Source organism: Ochotona princeps, chromosome 1 (assembly GCF_030435755.1).
Source record: "Ochotona princeps isolate mOchPri1 chromosome 1, mOchPri1.hap1, whole genome shotgun sequence".
Classification (NCBI taxonomy): Eukaryota; Metazoa; Chordata; class Mammalia; order Lagomorpha; family Ochotonidae; genus Ochotona; species Ochotona princeps.
Window position 1 is genome coordinate 108,854,914 of NC_080832.1, and position 25,400 is coordinate 108,880,313.

At 41.3% G+C, this 25,400-nt stretch overlaps 1 protein-coding gene across 1 annotated transcript in view; it reads right to left on the reverse strand.

The window, feature by feature from the left end:
• The window catches only part of DNAH8 (dynein axonemal heavy chain 8), a 324,409-nt gene that overhangs the window by 94,245 nt on the left and 204,764 nt on the right, over positions 1 to 25,400 (reverse strand). Inside the window, exons 68-76 of the mRNA XM_058663714.1 lie at positions 22,370 to 22,488; positions 15,627 to 15,730; positions 14,776 to 14,952; positions 12,643 to 12,810; positions 11,546 to 11,761; positions 8,565 to 8,702; positions 5,134 to 5,261; positions 4,203 to 4,374; positions 1,407 to 1,562 (exon numbers count right to left, since the gene is read on the reverse strand). Of these exons, the coding sequence (XP_058519697.1) occupies positions 1,407 to 1,562; positions 4,203 to 4,374; positions 5,134 to 5,261; positions 8,565 to 8,702; positions 11,546 to 11,761; positions 12,643 to 12,810; positions 14,776 to 14,952; positions 15,627 to 15,730; positions 22,370 to 22,488 (1,378 nt within the window). The remainder of the gene's footprint in view (positions 1 to 1,406; positions 1,563 to 4,202; positions 4,375 to 5,133; positions 5,262 to 8,564; positions 8,703 to 11,545; positions 11,762 to 12,642; positions 12,811 to 14,775; positions 14,953 to 15,626; positions 15,731 to 22,369; positions 22,489 to 25,400) is intronic.

The window sequence follows — 25,400 nt, forward strand, 5'->3', positions numbered from 1 at the left end:
ACTTTAATTGTTTAACTTATTTGAGAGTTACAGGAGAGAAAGAGAGTAGACCCATGAATTCATTCACACATTCACTCCACAAATGTGTGCAATAACAAGGGCGGGTCAGGACCAAAGCCAAAAGCCAAGAACTTAATTCCAGTAGGTGGCAGGAAGACAATTCTGAGAGAGAGAGAGAGAGAGAGAGAGAGAATGAATCAGGAAAAGGTCCAGGACTTGAACCCACGGCACTCTGAGAAATGTGGGTGTCCTAAGTGGCATCTAGCATGTCACCAAATGCCTACCCAAATATATCATCATTCAGTTGCACTTTTCCATAATTCTTGAAGTATCCATGTGTGAAATGCTACGAAAAAGAATGCATATTTAAAATTTAAATAAGTCTACTTTGTCCTTGTTTGATTAAAAAGGTAATAACTCTAATTAAAAAAAAAAAAAAATCCTGCCCCTGAAGAAAGCTGTGTCTCTGGCTCACTGGCCTGCTTTATACAGTGGATATGCTGTAACGGCCTTCCTGGAGCTGCTTGGGAAATGAACCTAAGCAATGAGCTTTGGCCAGCTTATTCATAAGATGAAGCAAGATCCTGATAAGATAAAATTTGTTTATTCATCCAGGGTCAAGCTCTATTGTTGGGATTTCTTTCCTAAGAGACAATGGTTTTCCCAACTGTTTATTTAACATTATCTTTAACCATCTTCAAAACCTTTTTATTTTAAAGATGTATTTGAGAGGTAAAGCTACAGAGAGAGAAAGAGAGAGAGAGAGAGAGAGAGAGAGATTCCATCTGCTGGTTTATTCCCCAGATGGCTAAAATAGCCACGGCTGGGGCAGGATGAAACCAGGAACCAGGAGTTGCTTGAGCAAAAATTCAGAGGCAGGAGGCTTAGCAATCTGGGCACAATGTCTATGAAATACTGAATAGCCCACTTGGGTAGTGGAACTGCAAAAAGTCAACAGTAACAAGATCCTCAAGGAAGCCAGGCATGTTGAAATCCTGCCCTTTCCTATCTAACCTTAAACTTAACACCTCTAAATGCAAGGTACACTCTGCCCTTCTATGTAGTGCTGTTTTGAGTCATGCTGATATGCAGAGCCTTGAGTGGAGGGATTCCAATCTTGCCATTTTCTCACATGTCCAAACCCATAGCCCAGAACAAGAGCTACATCCGATGTTGGCAAAGCATCAGAGTAGGTGAGATAGAAAGGGAGAGGATGAGATCCAGAGAGAGTGCAAAGGACAGAAAATTATCAAAGATATTGACTCATATTATGGGCACAACAATCAACAGTGTACATGAGCAAAATTTGTATCACAGAGAGGACAATTTTGTAATTAGCAGATAAAAATTTTGGTCATATCACATGATTTCATGATTACTGTCATTATGCACCAAACGACACATACCTGCAAATCATTTTCTTTTTCTTTTGATTTGATCCAAGTTTTGCCTTGAGTTTGCGGGTCTATGAGGAGCGGGTACCTGGTGGCCTTTGTCACAATAATGCCATTCTGAATTGAGAGATCGTCTCCAGGTAGTCCCTGCAGTCCCCACTCACCAATCTATACAACAGGAAGTTGATATGTTGCTCACAAGAGATATCTCATTTATAACTAAAAGTTTCACAATTTAAAATTCAGTTATACCTTTTTTTTCCCTTGAGATGTATCATTGGTACACAGGGGGAAAAAAGCTACTAAATGTGACTCGAATAGTATTAACTTTAAAAAATAAGTTTATAACTGATATATCCTTTCTTTAATAACACAAAACTGGTAATATCCCTTTACATTGCACACAGTACTTTCAAAAGTTCATGGGAAAACAGAATTGAAATATAAACAATTTTAGACATAGTTTTTTACTTTTTTATAACATGCACTCTCCATGAACTTTCCGAAGATTCCTCGTAGAGGCATGTATGGTCATATTTAGGGAAAACATTATAAATTGGTTACATTTTTAAGCCTGGTCTACAGTTAGCAACAGTGATGCATATAATGATTTGTCAGAAAGGAAGATAAACCCCTAGGGATATGCCCTCTGGATGCTTCCCCGTCTTTGGTTCTGCCCATGTGAGATATGGGTGAAGGAAGAGGCTGAGAGAAATTAGATGAGAAAAGATGAGAAGGGACATTCTATTGGTAGGAGCGCATCAATGACACTGGCAGCTTCCCTCCATGCAGCTAATGAAACCACCGAAGAGCCAACCATTTTCCACCTTTGTCCCCCACAAAGGCCATAATTAATAAAGAATATCCTGTCCCAATTACTTTGTCAGCACCCAAATGTATCTCTAACACCTAATATATTCCCTGTAGCAGTGAGTTTAACATTGTTTGAATTGAAAGGATTAATTTTAACTTTTTTAAATACAGAGAACATGACATCCCCTAAGGAAGCAGCAACTGGAGAGCCTATTTGCAAATCAGAAAAGCAACTCATGAATATAAATTGCCTGGAAAGCATTCATTACCACCAGTGCTCTGTGAGACCTACTGGAAATTGACGACGGTATCAAATTCCCAGCAAGTGAGGTTCCTGTGATAGGACACACTGTCATTACTCAGTGACACAAGAACATGCTACTGTGTTATTGGACACTAAGAAAGACCGTGAATATTAGTCACTGGGGAAATGCAAATCAAAACCACAATGAGATATCATCTCACCCTAATTAGAATGACTATAATCAGAAAGACAAAAAATAACAAATACTGGAGAACATGAGGAGAAAGAAGATACTCTCACACCCTGTTGGTGGGGATATAAACTAGTACAGCCAATAGGGGCACCTGGAGGAAGGGTTATCAAAGACCTGAGAATAAGACTACCATACGATTCAGTAACACCACCACCAGGTATATAACCAAAAGAAAGAAATTCATTATACGAAAGAGATAGCTATGCTCCTATGTTAATGCAACTCTGTTCACAACAGCCAAGATAAGGCACCATCCCCAGGTATTCATCAACAGATAAATGGGTAAAAGTACACACACACACACACACACACACACACAGTGGAGTATTACGCTGCCCAAAAGAACAAAGTCCTGTCATTTGCTGCACAGGGATGAACCAGGGAGGACATTATGTTCAGTGAAGTGAGCCAGACACAGAAACACCACATGATCTCACTCATATGTGGAAGCTAAATAACTGAATCTTGTTCAAATAGAACAGCCATTATCATGTGGTAGGAAGGAGAAAGGGGAGGGGCGATTGTAGAGAGATTGGTTATCAAGTACAAAAACACTGATAGCAGGGAACAGTTCTAGTTTTCTATAGCATGGTAGAGTAGCTATAATGGACATTTTATTGTGTATTTTAAGACACTTAACAAAAAAAAGATAAATGTTTCAGGTGATACATATGATAATAATTCTCTGCTGACCATTTTATACTGTATAAGAATCAAAATATCACACTGCACTTCATGTCAGATAGGTACAAATTTTTATATGATAATTGAAAACAGAGATAGGCGGCAGGTTGCAGGGGATGTAGGCATGAGATACAACAGTGAGAGGCTGCCGCCTGGGTCTGCAAATATCTCACATCTCAGTGTCTGGGTTTGAGTTCAAGCTCTACTCTCAAGTCCAGCTTCTTGCTAATGCACACTCTGGGAGCAGTAACAACGCAAGTACTTGGGTCCCTACCACCCACATGGTGGATCAGGTTTCCACCCTCTGAAGGAGTGAACCAGGAGATGGGAGCAGCAAGGAATCTCTCTTCCCTTCTCTCCTCTACCCCTTCCTCCCATCTCTCAGATACAATAAATGAATTTTAAACATTTTAAAATGAATAATAAGTTTTAAAAAGACATTTAGAGATTAAAGTAAGGTCAACATCAGCATGTAGGGTTGAAATAATGCCTACATTTGTCTAAAATCCTTGAAAGGGAAGATGACTTCACAAGAGTGGTATAAGTAATAGAAAACTATAAGAGCACCATGCTGGTAAGCTCCTAATTCAGGAATGATCTTTTAGCTTATAGCAGTGCAGTCGGTTTAATTTGAAAGCAAAATTTTTAAAATAAAAAGAAAACTCTATACAAGAGAGAAAATTCTTTATTTTTGTCTTACTTCTTAAACAGTTTCAAAGAAATCTTTTCAAGCAAATGAAACAGATTTTTTTTTCCATCAGAGAGAAATAAAATAAAACCCAAATGGAAGTAGTAGAAGGATAGGAAGACTTACGGTTGGAGGATCCACCAGCATTGAAATCAAATTCAGGTTTTCAGTGAAAGGAATTTTCCTTGCTTTCAATTCGATCTCCCATTGTTCTTTCAGCAAATAGTTCCTAAATATCTGGTTGAAAGGCCCGAGGTAGGAGAGGAAGCCAGTGCACAGCAGAATATCGCCCACGAGCCTGTGAAGGGGAACACATGCAGCCCTCTCTACACTGAGTCACACGGCACATTTTATGCTCTTCTAGGAAGAAATCCAGAAGGCTATTGCTGCAGTTTTGTTTTGTGAAGGGGATGATGTGAAAAGGAGCCCCCTACACCTGGAGAGGTATAAGGATGGCCACATGTGGGGAGGGTCAGGCAGAAGGAAGGAAGATTCCTGAAGGCCCTAAGCCCAGACACTTGGTGCCTCAAGAAAATCACCTCTTCCCATCCCATGTGCTCCAGTCTGATTCAGATTTGGTCTTGTGTTGGACTGTTTCTTCTATCTTCCCACCAATCCCCGAATCCTTCCACCACCCAGTTCCCTACTGCTCTCCCATTCCCAGATACCAGGCAATGCACCCTTGAAACCAAAATGAATCATTGCTCCATACTCTAGGCATCGCTGAGCAAAGGACAGTGACCTGGAGAGGGCATCTGGGTTGCTCCGGCCAAGTCACTGAAAACCCACATTGCTGAACCACACCTAAAAACTCTCCTCTCTCTCTTTCCCTCCCTCCATCCCTCCTCCCTTCCCCCCCCCACACACACATGCTGAGGCTGTATGCACTTTCTCAGGTGATAAGATTCAGGAATTGACTGACTGGTGAAAATTAAGGAGATGTGGGCTCCACCATGGGAGTGGGCTTTACATGCTCTAATGTCACCAAGAGATGGCATTTGGGTTCATGACTAAACTAAGAGGGGAAATGATTTCTAACATAAACCAAAATTCATACCTGTTAATCTGAGCTTTAAATTCTTTACTTTGCTGGGTCCACCGGACTTTTTCTCCACTCAGTCCATCAATGAGAGTGGAAGCCGCCTGCATCTTTTTCCGGCACATGTCAGCATCATTGAGCAAATCCTGCATTTAGAAGGAACCAATGTCTTAAGAACTGGGTCCCTCCATATTAATTTGCAAGGCAGGGGGGAAGGGGGCGTGTGACGCAATAGCTTTCCTTGCTAATCATCCTTCTGCAAGCGCCAGCATCCCATCTGGGCACTGCTTTATGTCCTGACTGCCCCACCTCTAATCCAGTTTCCTACTTATGGCCTGGGAAAACAGTGGAGAATGGCCCACAGCCTTGGGACCCTGCACCCATGTGGGAGACTCAGAAACTCCAGGTTTCTGGCGGTCAAACCTCCAGCCATTGCAGCCATTTGGAGAGTGAACCAATGGGTGAAAAAAGCTCTTTCTGCCTCTCCCTGTCTCAATAAATCTGGCTATCCAATAAAAATAAATAAATCTTGAGAGAGAGGAAGAAAGGAAGGCAGGTAGGCAGACATAAATCTCCACAGGCTGGTTTACTCCCCAAACGTATGGAGTCAGAGCTAAGCCAGACTGAGCTACCCAGAAGCCTAGAACTCAATCCAGGTCTCCCACAAGGATGATGAGCCTCAATAACTTAAGCTATTATCTGTTGCCTCCCACGGTGTCTTAGATAGGAAGTGGAGGAACCAGGACTTGAATTCAGGTACCTCACTATGGGATGCAAACATATTCACCACTGTACCAAATGCCCACCCCTCAAGGATTTTTAAGCACTTGATTAAACATCTGTCAGAGAGGTTGGTGTTGTGGTGCGGGGGGGGCGGGGAGTTAGGTCACTATTTGGGATGCTGGCATCCCCTGTCAGAGCACAAGACCAAGTCCTGGCTGTTGCAGCTCCGATCAAGCCACCTGCTAGTGTTCCTGGAAAAACAGTGGCAGACAGCCAGGTACTGAGGCCCCTGCCATTCACGTGCAAGACCCAGATGGAATTCCTGGCTCCTGGTTTCAGCATGGTCCAGCCCTGGGCTTTTTAGGTGTTTAGGGAGTGAACCAGCAGATGGAAAATCTCTGTTTCTGTCTGTCTACCTCCAGTCTTTATCACTATACCTTTCTAAATAAATACTTTTAAGAAATTTATTATGTTCATACATAAAAAATTTGAGGTCTCTTGTGTGCCTGGATGTTTTTATACTGTCAAAGAAAATAACATGTCGTTACAGTTTCAACTGAGAAGAAAATTTAAGATGGCTTCTTCCATTAAGCTACACATCACAAAAATTTTAAAATGATATACTTTATACAATATATTTTGGAGAAATACAGCTATTTTAATTTTAATAATACATAGGGAAATCTCTTAATCTGAAAAAAATAAGTATAATCTAAAGTCTAAATGTGAGCAAAACTTTGCATATTACATTTTGATTCATTCAAGGCATACTGCTTTTATCTCAGGAAGTTTCAAGAAAAGTAATTTTGTGAGACAGAATCCATGTCACACAAAATTAAAATAGTATTACTATTAAACAGAATCATACTGACAAAATACACTGTTCCAGTTTTGGATTTAATAAGTATGCTGAGTTCTTTGTCATTTGCAAAATACTTTCTCCCAGCGAAATTTCTTATACCAGAAGTGTGCTGTATTCAGTTTTCTCACAGATCATAAAAACCAATTGTTAAACTTTGAGAAAACTTGTGAACTGCAGTTAAATATAACTATTATTTAAAACTTAATTACGCAAACTTACAGCTAAACAAATTATACTTAGAGATATAAGCCAGTCTAGATTATCCTAAAATCTGCCAAGATCAGCAAAATTATACTCCAACACAACAAATGGCTAAATACTAAAATGAAATAGACACGAGACAGCTGAATGGTACCTTATAGCCATTTTAAGGTATATAGCAGCCGATCCTGTATATAAACTAAAATTGAAATGTCAATGAGCTAATCCTAGGTTGTGGTTAAGAACTTGTTTTTTTTTTTTTTTTTTTTTTTTTTTAACATGCTGGTTACTCAAAACCATGTCAATTCCATAATGTTGCAAATTGCTGTTGATGTTATATTGGGACTCTTAATTGACTGGGATGATATTCTACCAGCTCTAACTTTGGACCAGAAATGGTCTCCCCAAGAAACTGTTCAACCCATCTGGACAATAAGTAGCTGGACTCTATGCTTGGTATACGTTTGCAAGGAAAGAATCTTGATTGAATTTGAACTGTAATACTGCATCAAGGTGGAGGAATCCACCAGGGGGGAGGGGCGTGGGGAGGGGTGGGGGGATTCGGAGGGGTGGGGGGATTCCCAGAGCCTATGAAACTGTCACATAATGCAAAATAATTAATAAAAAAAGCCAAATTATACTGAAAGCAAAGATAACCAATAAGAAAAACTCATCACTTTCAAATAGTTTGCTCCGCAATATTAACCATGCAACCTGAGAATAGTCAAGCCTACCATATTTTAAAATTGGGGTAACAGTATACACTGTGGTGCTGCTTTATATCTCCACTCAAATCTACAAAAATCTCCTCTCAAGGTCACACTGTTACGTATTTTTAAAGCTTTATTTATTTTTAAAAATGTATTTTAGCAGCAGAACAGCAGAGATAAAGAGACAGGGACATACATACGCTCATAGAGAGAGGAAGCTCTTCCATCCATCGGTCCACTGTCCAAATACCAGGGGTTGGGCCAGGACAAAGTCAGAAGCCAGGAACTCAGTTTGGAACTCCCACACTGGTGGCAGGGGCCCAAGTGCTTGGACCACCCTCTACTGCCTCCTACAATGTGTGTCCACAGGAAGCAGAGCCAGGATGAGAGCTGGACGCTCCGCTTTAGGATGCAGATGTCCCAAACAGCATTTCATCTGCTGTCCCCAATGTCTACTCCCACATTAGTAGTTAAAATTGGCAGTAGTGGGAATATTAACACCACTAGAAGACTAGAAATACTGGAAATAATGGCTTTCCTTCTCCATCCCCTTACCACCTACCACCTTCCAGAGCTGACTATTGGACATTTGTCAAACCCCAGCACTGCTGACAACCAACCCCAAGAGGTCATATTAGGATCCCCACGGTACAGGTCAAGAGAGGTCAACTGCCTTAAATAGCACAATCAATAAAATGCCCGGGCTGGATTTTGAACTCGGATTTCTCACTCCAAAACCAGTACTCTATGTGATATCACCACTTTCTCTTACAGATTCAGGATTAAGAACACAAAAATAAATTTTGAGAATCTAAGACCCAAAGCAGGTAGACACAGCCAGTGAGCACAGGCATTTGGAGAAATATCTTTTCATCATAATATTAACTGCCAAGGTTTCTAGTTGGGTAAAGTCTAAGTTTGTCATGTTAGTCATTTTGTGTCATTCATCTCACCATTTTCTCATTCATTGCACCATCAAACTTGGCTTGCACTTTATCCAGCTCAGCTTGCTTTTCATCCAGCAGTGCCTGTGCCTTCCCTAATTCAGCATTAGCAACTGCCAGCCGGCCTTCCTGCTTGGCCAGGTTCGCCTTAAAAAGAAAGAAGAGATGATTCCTGCAGGCACATTTGTTGCATGAAACATTCATGATTCCAATTAACAAATAGCAACATAAATTACATATTTTTTTGTGGTAGATAGTACTTTGGAGGTCATCTGTTTCAGTGCTCCCTGCTAGGAAAGCAGAGTTTTGGGGAATATTCAATAGTTCTTTTTCTTTTTAATCATTAATGTTCAATGTTAAAAATATGGAGAGCACAGCAATATATAGAAAAGAGAGCCAAAATTATCCTTAGTTTTTACTCAGAGGCAATCTATGAGTATTAAGTAAATAAATAGATAAATGATCTTTTGACTTTTTTCAGTTAACATGGCATAATTATTTTCCACATCCTTAAATAATTTTCATCAGCATTAGTTATATAGCTGGGTCATACTCCATATTTTGAATATTTTATTTACTTAGCCCTTCTACTTTCATACATTTCTTACTTTCCTTCTAATTAAAACTTTTAAAAATAATTCTGTGCTAAGCAGTATTGAATGTACAAGAAATTTGGATTATTTGGGGGGTAACAGTCTTTGAAACAAAATAATTGCAACAGGTTTTTTTTTCTTTGCCTTATAATATGGTAATTTCTGTTTTTTGTATTTTTAAAATAGTTATTCAAAGAAATAATATAGGCCCAGAGTTTTCTGGCAAAGTTTTTCTGCTCATTTTTCTTTCTCAATATTTGATTTATTTGAATTTAACCCTTTTCCCAGAAAACATTATTTCATTTAGATTTTTCTAATGTGTTTACATAAAACTGCAAATCATGTGTGTGTGTGTGTGTTAGTTAGTTAAATACAAATCCTTATGATATTTACGGATCTATTGTTCTATCCTCATTTGTTTTGGTGTTTTCTTCTCCATTAGATTAGATTTTCCAGAAATATATCTTTATAGCTCATGGCTGCAAAATATCAGTTCTTAAGATTTATCCACTCATTCATTCGCATGTTTTTCTATAATTGTTAATGTCATTTTTGTTCACTCTGTTCTGTTAGCTCTCTAGGTGTGCTTGTGAGTGAGGCTCTGCTTTAACTCGTAGCAGAATGTTGTATGTCTCCAATCCATGTAGGGATTATATACGTACCTTTCGGGGTCACAGATGTAGCACAAAAGTGTTGGATAACTAGCTTATTATCCTCCTTTCCTAAATGGAAGTGATAGGATTTTTAAAAATGCAAACTTCCTGGTTTTATTGCTTACCATTAGAAAATGAGGCCCCAGGAATTTTTGCTTGGGAGAATTAAACCAAACTCCTTCTTCAGTATCGAACAAAATCGACTTTGGTAAATGTTTCTGGGACACTAGAAAGAACTTCCTGCTATTTGTTAACATTCTAGAAGTTTAATAATAAGTCAGCTTAACTTTAAAAATAGCATTGTATGAAATTGCTATGTAAATATGCATAGATAGGTCTACTCCGACTGACTCTAATTTGTAGGGCCCAAGTGCAAAATCAAAAGGTTGAGTCCCTTGTTAAAAGATTAAAAATTTCAAGAGCACAACAACAGAGCATTCAACCAAAGGAGGTTCCTTTAAACCCAGGCCTCGTGTGCGTATCTGCGCAGCTGACCCTGCCGCCCACAAGATTTACCCAGGACTGACAGCAAAGTGCAACAATCTCAGATGACAATGCCTGTTTTCATCTTCACTTAGAAGACAAATGGGTGTTCCTTATGTAATCTGATAGTAGGTTATTTATTGTGTAAAGCATTGTGATATTAAATTTTTACTGTAGATCACCATTTTTATCAATAAGAAACAACTCTCTTTTTCATGTGCCTGGTTTCTTGAGTTCTACACTGATGGTAGCTCTGCTTTCACAGTATTTTTGTGTTCGGGTGTTTTGTTATCTTTCCTCATCATTTTCCTTGGTGAAAACTCATTTGTTTTTTTAATTTAATTTCTGTTTTTTTTTTTTTAAATCAAAGTTGCTTCTGTACAGAGTTTAAAGAGGTAACCCTTTCTATAAGAGCTTTATGAAAAACAGCAGCCCTTTGTCCACCTACTTAGCATCTTCTATTCCATATAACAAGCACAACTCCTTTAGCTATGGTAGGGTTGGGGGATGAGCGCCAACAGGTGGGGTCCACATGTAGTGTAACTCTAAGTGGTATTTTATGAATTCTCCTACTCCTAAAAATGCCTTTCTATTTCCTCTGATGTAAAGGACAGTCTGGCAGGGTATAGATGTGTCGTGTGTGTGTGTGTGTGTATGTAAGCTAAGTTGCATCCCTAAGAATGCTTTTCTCCCCACAAACAGGGAAAGCTGCTCTGCCCTTCCCTCAATTCTTAGACCACAGCAATTTCCTTGTGAAAATCGCATGTGTTTCTCCATCTTCTAGCATTTAGAGTTGCGGAAAATGTACAACATCCTCAGTTTTAAAAAGGAATTTTTAAAATTGATTCTTGGATTACACATAAGATTCTCTATCTTTGAAATTTAAAATACTTCTAGGTCTAGATCCTGCTTTTTGTGTTTTGCTTGGAATTCAGTGATTGAATTCAGTCTCCAAACCTTACATCCAAGCTTTAACGAAATGGTAAGTTCTCTTTTACGACAGCTTGATTATTATTCCTAATATTTCCTGAAGAAGTAGACAAGTTGGTTTTAGTTAACTGTTTACATTGCTAAGAAACACAAATATGTAACAAATATAAAAATGAATGAGAAATATTGCGAAGATATAGAGAAAAAAAGGAAAAAGTGATAATAGGATACCTGTCTCTACTAGCTAAATTATGCCTTATCTTTCAATCACAATGATATCAATGATCAATTTGACTAAACATTGATTTACTAGAAAGAGATAAAATGTTACCTTCAGAGGCAGCACCTCCCTATTAATGCCATAAAATGTTGCCATAGCAAGTGTCCAGGACAGTAGACCAGCCACGTTCCCACAGACTTTTTTTGCACTTTCGAAAGTGTAATCATCCATATTAAAATACGGCTGTAGTAACTCAACAGTCTCTTCATTTATAGTGTCCTTGGGGAACTGCTGAAGGCTAAACAGGAATCCTGTTGCACTCATCAACTGAAAAATAGTACCACAAACTGTGAGGTCTGGGAGAAAACAATCTTTTCTTCCTGTGTTAACATGTACCTCCCAACTGCATTTTTTTCAAAGAGGTAATATTGATTTGGTCTAAACATGCAAAATACATCATTGGCAAAACTCAACCAAATCTGTAAATTATATCTTACCTTTTGATTCCCATGGTAAAACAACAACAACAACAACAAACACCCTCAAGTTACCTGTCTGGTAAGTACCACCAGACTCATAGCTTTGGGTTTGTTTGTTTGTTTTTGTCTTTTTGGGAGATTGGACTGGATTGGCACCAAAGCTATGCCAATACTAACCACTGTTTCACTGGTTCCAGACAGATTTCATAAAACAAAGGCATTGGCGTAGGTGATGTGGCACAGTACATTAAACCATTGTCTGTGATGTCCACATCCCATATTGGGATGTTGGGGTCTCTGTAGTGCTGGAATCCAGCCCATGCCTTCACTTTCAATTCAGCTTCCTGTTTATGTGCATTCTAGAAGGCAGCAGATGATCTTTTGAACACTTGGGTCCCTGCCACCCATGTGGGAGATCTGGGTTGAGTGTCCAGCTGCTGGATTCAGTTAGGCCCAGCTCCCGTTGTTGTGAGCATTTGGGGACAAAACCTGTAGATAGAAACTCTCTCTTTTTCTGTCATTCTGTATGTTGAATCAATTAGTTAAGGCACTCATCTTTAAAATTTAGCCCTGCTTATATTAGTTTAATTCTTAACTACATAATGACCCATTATTGTCTGCCAGCTGGTCTGGTCTTCATGGAGTATCTATATTGAGCATATTGAGCGTCCTAGGCCAGGGACACCTGATGCCTTGAGAAGACTGACACAGACAGATGTTATTTCTTACCTTTAATGACTCGCCCCATGATGGCTTACAGCAAGGTTTCTCTGGATCCATAGTAACAGGGTCGATTTTCTTTTGGAACAGCAACAGCACACAGTCCATGATTCTCATAATAAGATGCGGTGGTTTAGCAAGTTTCCTGACTGTGGCAATATCATTTGGTTTGATAGTCTGTATTTGGAATAAAGAATCAACTCACTTTTTGTTGAGTAGTATTAATCACCTTATTTAAAATAATTAATGTAGAAAACTATTATATATATATTTCCCACTTTCTAACATTATCTCCTCAGGAGTTTCAATTCCAAGATTTTTGCTCCATAGCTCTCAGATGAGCCTTTTTTTGCTTTTATTCTTTTCTTCCAGTTTTTCCCAAATAATTGGCTTGTAGGGTCACTACAATTCATTGTCTACCTCCCCAGAACTATTACGTACAGAGGACTTGCATCTTCAAAGCACAGCCCATGTTCATGTATGGATATGAAGAGAGACAAAGTCTTGAATCTCAGAAACCCCACCTTTAGTCTTCACTTCCTGTCTATGAATGGGGGAGGAACTAGAACATGAGAGAGGTTATTGTAACATATAGTTTTTAAAGATATTTCTGAATGTTTAAGTTGCGTTTTTTTGGAAACGATTTATTTATTTATTTGAGAGGCAGAGAGGCAGAAACAGAGGGGAAGAAAAGCAAAGAGATTCTTCCATTCACTAGTTTACTCCACAATGTATGCCGCCGCCAATCTAGGCTACGTTAGATAACAACTGGGAACTCCATCTGTTCTCCAACATGGGTGGCAGTGCCCAAGCAGTGGGGAGCCATCTTCTGCTGCCTTCCTAGGTACATCAGAGGGAAGCTGGGTGGGAACAGAACTGTCAGGACTAGAGCCAGTGTTCTGATGTGGAATGCTAGCATCACAGGCAGCACTGGGCCGCACTGATCCCTCAGAGTTGAGTTTAGATAAAGACACAGCTTGATACTTAAGGCAGAAAGGACTGGGAGAACATATGGTCAATAAAATGATCTAAGACTCGTTTAGTTCAATGATCTATCTTTTCTGTGTGTAACTATAGGACCCATTAAGAAAATTGTATGAAATGAATTTCACATTTATTCATTCATTTAGTAATTAATTGGCATTCTCCCATATAAAACAAAAAAAATCAAAACAAAATAGCTTTTCCTTCATGACAGTGAAAACAGAATTATCTCACATAAGGATATCTATCATGATGGGAACGTGGAGGTGAAATGAAGACACAGTAAGGTTCAGAAGAACTAAAAACTTTCTGGAAGGAGTGAAATCTGAGCCCAGATCTGGAGAGTAACTTCTTTCTCAGGGAAAAAAAAAAAGGTTAGGAAAAGCAATTCTAGCAGAGTGTGGGCACATTTAAAGGTAACATACCATGGTCCTTCCAGAAACCTACAGGTGCTTCTGAATGGCTGAACCATGCTGTATGTAGAGAGAGAACAAGAGACATAGTCCAAGGGGAAGACAGGAGCCAGGTTATCAGCAGTGGCAGAAGTGCCAATATTTATAGAGCATGTTTTATGTGCTGAGCCAACTGTATTGATCACTTGCAATGCTCACATGGATCCTTCAAGGACCAATGGAGACCCAAGCAAGTGAAGTACACTTACTCCACATCACCTGCCTATGAAGTGGTGATCATGAAAGGCAGAGGTGTGCCGCCCTCGCCTCACAGCTGCAGATGCCTAGCTTAGGGCATTGTCTTAACAGAACCTGGAGCCAAGAGAAGATGTGGCTTTCCTTGGAAAAAGAAGAGTATGACATAATCTGCCCAGGATACTGGAGAAGCCAAGAAGACTCTTGATGGGACCTTAACCCCTCAGGCTAGAGTTTGGGCTATTAATCACCAGCAGTATTTCTCAGTTTTCACAACATAAGGTTGATTTATGAAATGAAAATAATAGGTTGCAGTAAGTGAGATTAAAAAAATAAAAACCTAGAACTTAGAGAACTGGAACAATGGAAATATTTGTTTTCAGCTTCAGATAAAACATGTTAGGAATTCAGTTCAGTTTTCAGAACACTCAGTTCCACAGTTAACCATCAACTGCATGGAATGAAGCAAGGAGCCCACAAGACCGGGAGGGATAAACAGCGCAGGGCTCACATTCAGCGCTGCCTCCGCTTCTTCCAGTGCAGGTCTCGCGGCCTCCAGCTTGGTTTCAGCTTTCACTTTCTCGCTATCAATTTCATCCACTATTTTTTGGGCTTTGTCTTTTACCTCCTGGACTTCATTTTTCACTTTGGCTGAAGCCTGAGCACTTATTGTGACTTCTGCTAATACCTGTTGTATTGAGAAAAATGTGAAAACAGAGAGACATCTTTTAGGCAAAATGTATAGATCTGAGCAGCCACAGATTAGTTACGCAATATAATATGAAACAGATAAAGACAAATTCATTCCCTATCTAAATCATCTATATTTTAAGAACACTAAAACAATCCCTTAGCGCAATTCCTGTACTCCTCCATTTTCTAAGCTTTTAATGCATAAACATTTGCACTTTTCTACTGTATAAATTTCTGGAAAATTAAAGCAAGTCAAGAAAGTATAATGGAATAAGGTCAGACACTCATATTAGGGATTGTGTAATAACAAACAGTTAATGTTTATTGAGTGCTTACCATATGCCAGCAATTGCTAAGTGTCTCCCCTATGGTATCGCGTTCATTTTGGTAACTGGCTATAAAGGTCAAGGCTTAAGTGTCTACTCATAGCTGACTCACAGAGGAAGCTGAGAGGAGGCTGAGTCAGGCGTGTGTAGACAGAGGAGCACCACATATTTCCCCAGTCTCCTAAGAAGTGTTCACGCTTGAACAAACATATCAAATGGTGAACATTAGTGTACCAGAACTAATCAGGTTCTGCCCTATTTTTTTAAATCACATTTTAAATTAATCATTCTTTCATATGGAAAGATTTCCCCATCGGTAGTGATGGAATAAATGCAAACTCACTTCATCTGCTTTGACAGAAGCCACGGCCAGTTCCTTCTCCTTTATTGCAAGGTCCTGTGAGAGTTTAGCCACAGATTCGCTGGCCTCCATGAGCTTACCAAGACCTTCACAAAGACACACACAGACACTCATGTTGAGTAGGTGTGTACCCCTTCATCAAAATCTGGGTCAAAATTTACTGCTTAGATGGCAGTGGATGGGGACTGTAATATGGCCAGAGCCCTAAAATGCAGACTTATCTTGGGAGCAATAACCCTGATCCTGTTTCTGAGAGTTCCAATGAGGGGCTGGGCGCGGTGGTGAAACTCAAACAAAACGGGGCTTTTTTTAATCCCATCTAGTGGCTCTTAAGGGAAAGTCACTATGCTGTATTGAATAAATTCAGGCTACCCCCGAAAACGTATTTGATGAACTCATATTCTCCTTGACTTCATAAATGAATTGTAGCAATCGCAATCACTGTTTTGCCTTTAAATCAAACTGCAGCTGTGATGACAAATGAGAAGGTGCGTTAACATTTGTGTGAGCATCTTTGCCATAAAAATGAAAATGACTACTAAAATGTATATAACTGATTCTGAGATTTTTTTTTTCAACACCGAAGAGCAAAATAGCTGGTTAACTGAATGTCTCACGCTCCAATTACATTGCAGATGTTGGTATATTGGTAAATTTAAACATGTAAGTCTCTGGGAAGGAGGTGGGAGCAGAAGCACTCATTTGTCTGTTTTCCAGTTTCCATCTATGACTGTCCCCATCCTGGCAACTCAAGTTATTAGGAGATCCTCAGCAGTACATTAGTATAACAGATGGTGTAAAAATGACCTCAAGAATGTTGGCAACGCCCGCGTCGCCACGTAATCCGAGCTGAGCGGAGGGACTAGGGTTGCAACGCAGACAACGCAGAGAGACAAGACAAGGCAACACGCAGTACACCGAATGCCGGTCGATGACAGAATGATCTTTATTGCAACTCCAGACTTTCTTTTATACTCTGCTTAGCTCCTCCCAGTAGTGGCCACCCTAAATCCCTTCAGTTCCTCCCAGTAGTGGCAACCCTAAATCCCTTCAGTTCCTCCCAGTGTTTATCCAATCCTCTAGTGGCCACCCTAAATCCCTTGAGTTTTATCCAATCCCTTGGCAGATAACTTGACAATAGGAAGCAGGAACTTGCGGTTAAGCCAGTGGCTATATGTATCAGGCCAAAATTACCAATCCTGTTATGCTCTGAGAAACAAGCTAAGCTGTGGAGTTAATCCTTGGGAGACCGGGGCCTGCATGTCCCCCTTTTTTTGTTTTTTTAATGGACGCCTGTCTTAGGTTGTCTAGCAGTCAGTTGACGCCTTACCCGTCATGGGGAGCCCCACCTGGGGAATCCCTGTCTTAGGTTGGTCATCAGCGCTGCCAGATCTTACCCGTCTCTGGCTGCCCATCACACCAAGTTCACCAAACTTGAGCGTTAGGGTTTTCCACAGCCAAAACCATCATGGTTTGTCAAATAATGACCTGCTCCCAGGCTTGTTGCCTGCATAGGCGGCAAAGAAGACTAAACAGTACTGCAATCATGGCTACGACCATCAGCCTCATGGCCAAGATTCCGCTTTGTTCCTAAAACATCCATGCTGCCAGTTAAATGCCATTTCACAGGGGTAACACATATATGATGGTAAATCGGGGAGCAGCTGGAGATCCCATGGGCAGGATATCAGGAAGTTGCACCACTGCTGTCAGGGTCTCCTATCCTGCAAGAACATCATTAGGAGTGGGATCATGTTGAGTTGGAGCCAAGGAGATTTGTCGTGTAAGTCTCTCGGGAACCCATCTAGGTGTTTCTTCATCCTGGGGAAAAACACAAACAGAGCCTCGCCCCCACGTTAGTACTGGATCTGGTCCTCGCCATTTATTTGTGGCCAGATCTTTCCATTTTACTTGGCCTTTATTCTCATTAGAAGGGCGAAGCCAATGGCGCTCTGCAGGAGCTACATCATTAGTGACAGTTAAAAAATTTAACACATAGATGGCAGATGCCAGTAAGGAATGGGGTGAGCTGCAATGCTCAGCCACATCCCCCTTCTTTATTTTTTCTAAATAAACTTTAAGGGTGCGGTTAGCACGTTCAACAATGGCTTGACCCTGAGGATTATAAGGAATGCCTGTTTTTTGAGTTATATTAAAATATAGGCAAAGGCCTGTAAACAATGGGCTTCTTTTAATTTCTCTCAAGCTGTTCCTTTACCAATTCAATTGCAGCCTCTAATTTTTAACCCTGTCACAGACTGGTTGGGGGTCACCTTGAAGATGTCTGCCCAAACCTTTTCCAGGAAAGTATCCCTGTCTATTAAGCATATTTGGCACAGGCTGAGAGGTCAATACAACATTCATGGCACTCAACAAATCTCGTCCCCACAGATTGATAGGAATATGTGGTAAGACATACGGCTGGAAAACTCCTGAATGCCCTTCTTGATCCTTCCACCTTAACAACCTGGCACTTTTCTGTGGCTGAGAAGTTCCTATCCCTTGGAGAACGGTTGGGGTGGCCTCTAATGGCCAGGAACTTGGCCACTGTGCCTGGGATATAACTGTACTGTCAGCCCCGGTATCAAGTAAACCTGTGAATTTTCTCCCTTCTATCTCTAACTGTAAGGTGGGTCGGGTTTGCATGTCGGAGACCCAACATGCCAAGGGGCCAGAATGTCCAAATCCTCCTTGTCTATCTCTCTTAAGAATGGGGTTGTCAGTTGGAACCTTGGGGATCAAGATCAGCTGGGCAAATCTAGCTCCAGGTGGAATGATTATAGTGCCTTTGGCTGATTCTGCCATGACCTCTATTTCTGCTGGAGTATCCTCATCTATCACTCCTGGGAGTACTCTGATTCCATGCATAGTAGCACTACTTCTTCCTAGGATCAGGCCCAAGGTATTCTTAGGTAAGGGGCCCCTGACTCCTGTTTTTATCCGTTGGGGTCCCAGGAGCGGGGTCAATACCTCTCCAGAGGTGGCACAGAGGTCCAGTCCTGCGCTACCTGGTGTTGCTCTGAGGAGGGTTGAAATGTCGGTGCTCCTCGCCGTGGGAGAGGGACTCTGGAAGGAGTCTGCGCTGTTCCGGAAGTTACAGGTGTCTGCTGGGCTCCGTACACCTGAGGTTGGGGGGCCCGGAGCGGGCCCCTGACCCCGTTTCCCGATAGGGGATTGCCTTGGGCATCATATCTGGACCTACAATCACTGCTCCAATGATAGCCCTTACGGCATCTTGGACAAAGATCTGGGGCCTGCAAGGATCTTGGGGGTGATCTTCCTTGTCGCAGAATTTTGGGGCACTGTTTTTTAAAATGTCCAGGCTGTCCACATCTGAAACAGGTTTTGGGAGGCGCCCTAGGGTGGGGCTGAGGGTGTTGAACAGCGGCTGCTATCACTTGCCCAAGGGCATGGGTGGAGTCAATATGTCTGCAGATTTTGAGATAATCATGCAGGGACTTATCTCTGTGGGACATGAGAGCATTCTGGCAATATTTATTAGCATTCTCAAAGGCTATATGCTTAATTATTGGCATTGCTGGTTCCACGTTACCAAAGATCTTAGTAGCAACCTGCATAATACGGTCCACAAATTCTTGAAAAGGTTCTGTAGGGCCTTGCAAGACCTTGGAAAGCTGGTCTCCTGTATTAGCATTAGGCAAGGCCTTCCAGGCTCCAAGGGCTGCATTTGCTATCTGTGCATAAACTCCTAGGTCATAATTAACTTGTTGTTGGATGCCCTCAAAAGGTCCAGTGCCAGTAAGCATTTCAAGGCTTCGATCTGCGTGTCCCCCAGCCGCGTTCTGCTCAGCAAAAAATCTGCACCTATCTTGAAAATCCCCTTTCCATAGGAGAAAGTCACCACCATCGAGAGCAGAGCGGCACAATTGCATCCAATCACTAGGAGTAAGATTCAAACTCGAAAAGGATTCTATGAGTGCAAGAGTAAAGGGTGCCTGGGCACCATAATCTTTAACAGCCTGCTTTACATTTTTGAGGTCTTTAAATTGAAGGGGCTGATGCTCCCGGCGAGGGGGACCTCCTCGAACTGGGACCTCTATTACAGGGAAGCATCGAACCCCACCCACAGGCTGATCAGTGAGGCCGTCACTCCATGGCCGCGTGGGGTAATTATTGGGTGAATGGCCCGCGGCATCCTCCTCAGGAGGAGTGGTAGGGGTCACAAAATTAGGGGCATATGGTGGTGGTCTTGAACTGGACAATTTGCCAGAGGAACGTGCACCTATTCCTGCTTTCTTTAACTTTCTTTTAATGTCCCTAATTTCCCGCTTTAAGAAAACCTTCTCTTTATCCTTAATTTTCCGCTTTAAGAAAACCTCCTCATCTCGTTTTTCCTCACTCTCTTCCGAGGAAGAGGCCTCGTTCTCATCTGAAGAAGAGGCTTCACTCTCCTCTAAAGAAGAGACCTCACTCTCCTCTAAAGAAGAGGTCTCACTCGGGGTGGTTTCACTCGAGGCCACCTCGTTCCAGGCTTCCAAGGACCGTAGAACTTCCCACCTCTGGATTCCTTCAAAAGTAGTCTGTACTTCTCTTAACTGTCTCTCAACTTTCACTTTATCAGTAAATAATGAATCACGGACTAAGCGCCACAAAGAAAAGTTAACAATGGGGAAATTATCTGGGTCTTTTTGTAAACAGGATTGTAAATTGGCCTTAACCTGTTCCCAATCGGGAATACTGAAGTTGCCTGAAACAATAAACCAAGGACTGCTAGATTGAATGGCTTTAACAAAATTTCTAATCATTTTAAATTTAACTGGCATCCCCAGTTGACGTAGAAGTTCTTCAAGCTCGGTGGCCAATTTATTCCGCGAGAAGGCAGAACCCATTTTATCGTCCTTTTCAACGGATAAATTAAACACCAAGACCTAACTATACTTCAAAATAAATCTAAAACCTGACTATATTTCAAAATAAACCTCCCTCTCCTACCAGTTTAGGAGAGACTTACAATACGTCCCACTTACCTGAATCAGCTGGCCAGACTCTTGGGACGACCCTTCGTCGTATCCTCTCTTTCTCAATCTCGGTGGGAACCTCCAGATGTTGGCAACGCCCGCGTCGCCACGTAATCCGAGCTGAGCGGAGGGACTAGGGTTGCAACGCAGACAACGCAGAGAGACAAGACAAGGCAACACGCAGTACACCGAATGCCGGTCGATGACAGAATGATCTTTATTGCAACTCCAGACTTTCTTTTATACTCTGCTTAGCTCCTCCCAGTAGTGGCCACCCTAAATCCCTTCAGTTCCTCCCAGTAGTGGCAACCCTAAATCCCTTCAGTTCCTCCCAGTGTTTATCCAATCCTCTAGTGGCCACCCTAAATCCCTTGAGTTTTATCCAATCCCTTGGCAGATAACTTGACAATAGGAAGCAGGAACTTGCGGTTAAGCCAGTGGCTATATGTATCAGGCCAAAATTACCAATCCTGTTATGCTCTGAGAAACAAGCTAAGCTGTGGAGTTAATCCTTGGGAGACCGGGGCCTGCACAAGAACACCAATAATAGTAAAACAGAGTAAAAAAATAAAGCAGCAATGATTTTTAAAATACATGTGGCCTTTGCATTTAATATAATTTAATTAATTATATGCATATACAATTAAATTGTCACTAAATATTTTGTTTAACAAACAGATCATAACATTCCTAAAAATTTCACAACTGGCTCTCTCAAAAGTCAGTATGCGTCAGTATCTATCCTAGTGCATGAGACAAAAAAAAAAAAGAAAAAAAGCTGCAAGAAGGGAGGCGTGAGCAAAACCACAGGAGACTAATCTCTTTCATGATGTTTCCATCATCACCACAATGTCACAGCCCTGAGAGTTCAGTAACTCCATGTGACCAGGTTTTATTTAGGAGAAATGAAAATAATGAAGGCATTTTGGCTGGTTTGGGCCATACAATCTGGACATATAATCTATCCCAATGCATAGTTTTCCTACCTATACTACATATTCCGGACCATCAGAGAATCATTTTCAGGAAGGCATCTATTTTGGGCTTCATTTGGTTTTGCTTCTGTTTTACTTACACTTTGTTAGACATTCAGGAGACATTTAAATGGCAAATTTCATACAAACAAAGTAAACCACAGGCAAAGCAAGTTAAAAATGATAATCCATTCTCAAGAACCAGTTTTTTCCCATCTATAAGCAGGGCTCCAGAAACTACTGTGACTGGGCCAATGCTGGCAGGGACTGGGGTGACGTAATTGATCAAGTCACTGCTTGTGACATCTGCCTATGATGCTAGCATGCCATTTGGGCACCAGTTCAAGTCCCAGCTGCTCCACTTTCAATCTAGTTCCCTGCTAATGAGCCTGGGAAAGTAGCAGAGGAATGGCCTGTGTCAGATACCCAGAGGAGTCTCCTTGCTCCTGGCTTTGTCCTGGCCCAGTCCCAGCCATTGTGGCTATTCTGGAGTGAACCAACACTCTAAGGGAAGATTTCTTTCTCTGTGTAATCTACCTTTCAACTAAATAAACACATCTTTAAAAGAAAGGCAGGCAGGAAGGAAAGAACTGACAAAGAGTAGAAACAAGGGGGGGTGATTCTGTTAGATTTGGTTCTAACCACAGCTTCTAACCTCAACATTGCCCATTATTAACAAATGAGAGGGTGTATTGTTTTCAAACACATTGATATCCACCCATTCAGAGTGGGTCACTATCAAATACATTCAAAAAGATACTACTGCTCTTACCAATATTCATACGCTCAGCTTGTTCATGAATATATTTGAGTTTTTCAGTATAAATATTTTTGTAACCATTTATAAATGAAAGATAGGACTTGGGAGTCACATGCGCTCTTCGGCGGTATCTGAAAGCAGAACATAAAAACAGTCACCTCTGTCATCCAGGAGTGCTCCCATTAAATGTCAACATGCACTCTTCTTACTGTGAACTCAGTGTGACTACACAGGGTGATCTACCAGCAGCAGAGTGGCAAATGCACAAGGTTTCCCAGAGGTAAGGTTAAAAGACCCCTATATCTCTTCGGGACACTTCTGCCCTACCATGATGGTAATGTGACCCTCATTCCTACTGTGCACTTGTTTCCATCTCTGGAAACCTGAGACAAGAATGTCTACCTCCTCTCTCCTCCCCCCAACGCCATTCCAGAATCTTGTGAGGATCAAATAAAACAGCATCTTGAGCACACTTTGTAAATTTGGAGGTTCCCAGCAAGGATTAGGGATGAGTGGTTGAAATGACTTTGAGCTGCAATTTGTTTCCATTCAACTGGCACTTGCTACATACTTCTTCCATGCTACATCCCAGGTGGACAAATTTACAAAAGCGGAAACCAATCTTTCCCCTGAGTTACTGAATAAGCCTTGAAATCAGGCAGCTATCTGTGATTCAAATATTCATCCCACAATGAGCTTTATTATAGTAATTATATTTAATGATAGAAAAATATAGAAGAGATCATTTTATAGTGAAGGAAGTCAAGGAGCTTTTAATATACCACGAAATTAATTTTACCTTTTAATACTCTAACTGTTTTTGAGGACTTGGGCCTCCATGGAAGTATTATTATAGTGTTATATAAATATTGCATTCAGAATAACTTTCTACAACTTGAGATGATATAGAAAATTTGAAAAATGCTGGGAGAATCAAGATGGCGGAATAGGGTAAGGACATGTTTAAATGGACAGAAAAACATTTAATCAGGATGAAGCAGAGAGGACATATTTCAGGAAATACGAAAGGATAGAACAACAGCAGAGGAGTACCTGGAGACTGACAGACACAGGAAAGCAGCAGACACAACGGTGTGGTGTTGCAGTGACTGATACTCCAGCAGCATTCAGCTAACAGCGATCTAAACTCCACCAGCAGCCAGAACTCCACCAGCAACCAGGTGGGAAGGGACTTTCACTGGGAGCTTGGGAGGTAAAGCCAGACAAAGAACTGTCCATCCTGTTGGTCCGTTTGATTTGACCAGGAGCAGAGACAGAGCAGCAGATCACAGATGGACAGTGCGAGAACAGGGTGGATTTCATAGCGCAGTCAGCCCCCTAGAGCTGATTTGGGCACAATCTTGCGTAAGGAGGCAAAGGCAAGGGAAAGGACTGAGCATACGCTGAGCTGGGAGTGAACTCATTTCTGACTCAGTGAACTGCATCAACGTGGCATTCTACAGGATCCACTCAAGACAGGTCTGGGTAGCCCTCAGACCTGACAGCCAGCAGATCAAGAAATATAGTAGTGATACGTCAGGCACCATTTTGTACACTGTGGCAATAGCTTTAGGACTGCAGAGGCAACAGTGAACTGCGCATGTGCTGAGCTTGCAAGAACTCACTGAGTTCCGTGGATTGCACTGGTCCTGCAGGAAAATAATACTGACTGTGGCATCGTACCAGTCAAAATAGGTCCGTGTGGCACCCAGACCTAACGTCCAACAGGTTCCGAAAAGATCAGCGTCACTAACAACCTAACTATATGACACCTGGTGTCTCTAATCCTGGGACCTGCTCCAACCGAAAGTGGGAGAAAGGTTGCAGAGACAACGGTGCAGCCTCAGCATGACAGCACAGGGGTTGGAGATTGGTGAGCCAGGAGCTAGGGCTGTGGAGACCACGGTGGTAATCTGATATAAGAACCCAGACCTGGAACTCGCTGGAGGTTGTGGCACAAGTGGCTGCAAGCAAAGAGTTATGTACCAACCGCAATAAGTAAAATCGCATTGTAGATCTGTGGGTGACACAGCTTAGAAACCTGCCCCAAGGAGAAGACTCCACTAACCAGAAGTACAATGACCAAGAGCAAAAGAAGAGACAAAGACACAATGAATATTACTGAAAACTCCCCTGCAAAGGAGCAAAACCCTAGGTCAACCTCAGAGTTAACTGAGGAAGACATCGAGAAAATGGGGGACACAGAATCCATAAGACTCATTTTAAAGATTCTGATCAAAAATGAGAAGCTCATGCAAGAGTTCAAAGAAGTTAAGGAAGCAATAAAGCAAATCAAGGCTGGTATATCAGAAATTAAGAACACAGTAGAGCAAATTAAAAGTGCAGTGGAGAGCCTCCAAAATAGAATGAAGTAAGCAGAAGAAAGAATCTCAGAATTGGAAGATATTTCCTGTCATCAGGGGGAAGCAAACAAAAAGCTGGAAGCAGAGCTGGATCAGGCCAAAGTAAGTATTCAAGAACTGAAAGACACTATTAAGAGACCAAATATAAAAGTTATGGGAGTCCCAGAAGGTGCAGAAAGAGAAGCTGAGTTTGCAAATGTATTTAATTAAATAATAAAGGCAATTTTCCCTAATCTGGAGAAAAAACTGGGAAACAAGATCCAGGAGGGGCACAGAATTCCTAACAGGCTTGATCAAAAGCGATCTTCACCAAGACACATGATCATCAAGCTCTCTTCAATGGAACATAAGGAAAGATTCTTAAATGTGCACGTGAAAAAAAAAATCAAGTGACATATAAAGGAATGCCAATAAAACTCACAGGAGATCTCACACAGGAAACTACAGGCAAGAAGAGAATGCAGTGACACATTCCAGATTCTAAAAGAAAAAAATTGTTGGCCCAGGATAACATATCCAGCAAAGCTTTCTTTTGTCTTTAGAAATGAAATAAAATTCTTACACAGTAAAGAAAAGTTAAGAGAATATGCCTCTCTCAAACCTGCCCTACAAATGATACTTCAAGATGTTCTCTTGACAGAGAAGAAGACTAGCACCTACCAAAACCAAAGACAAATGGG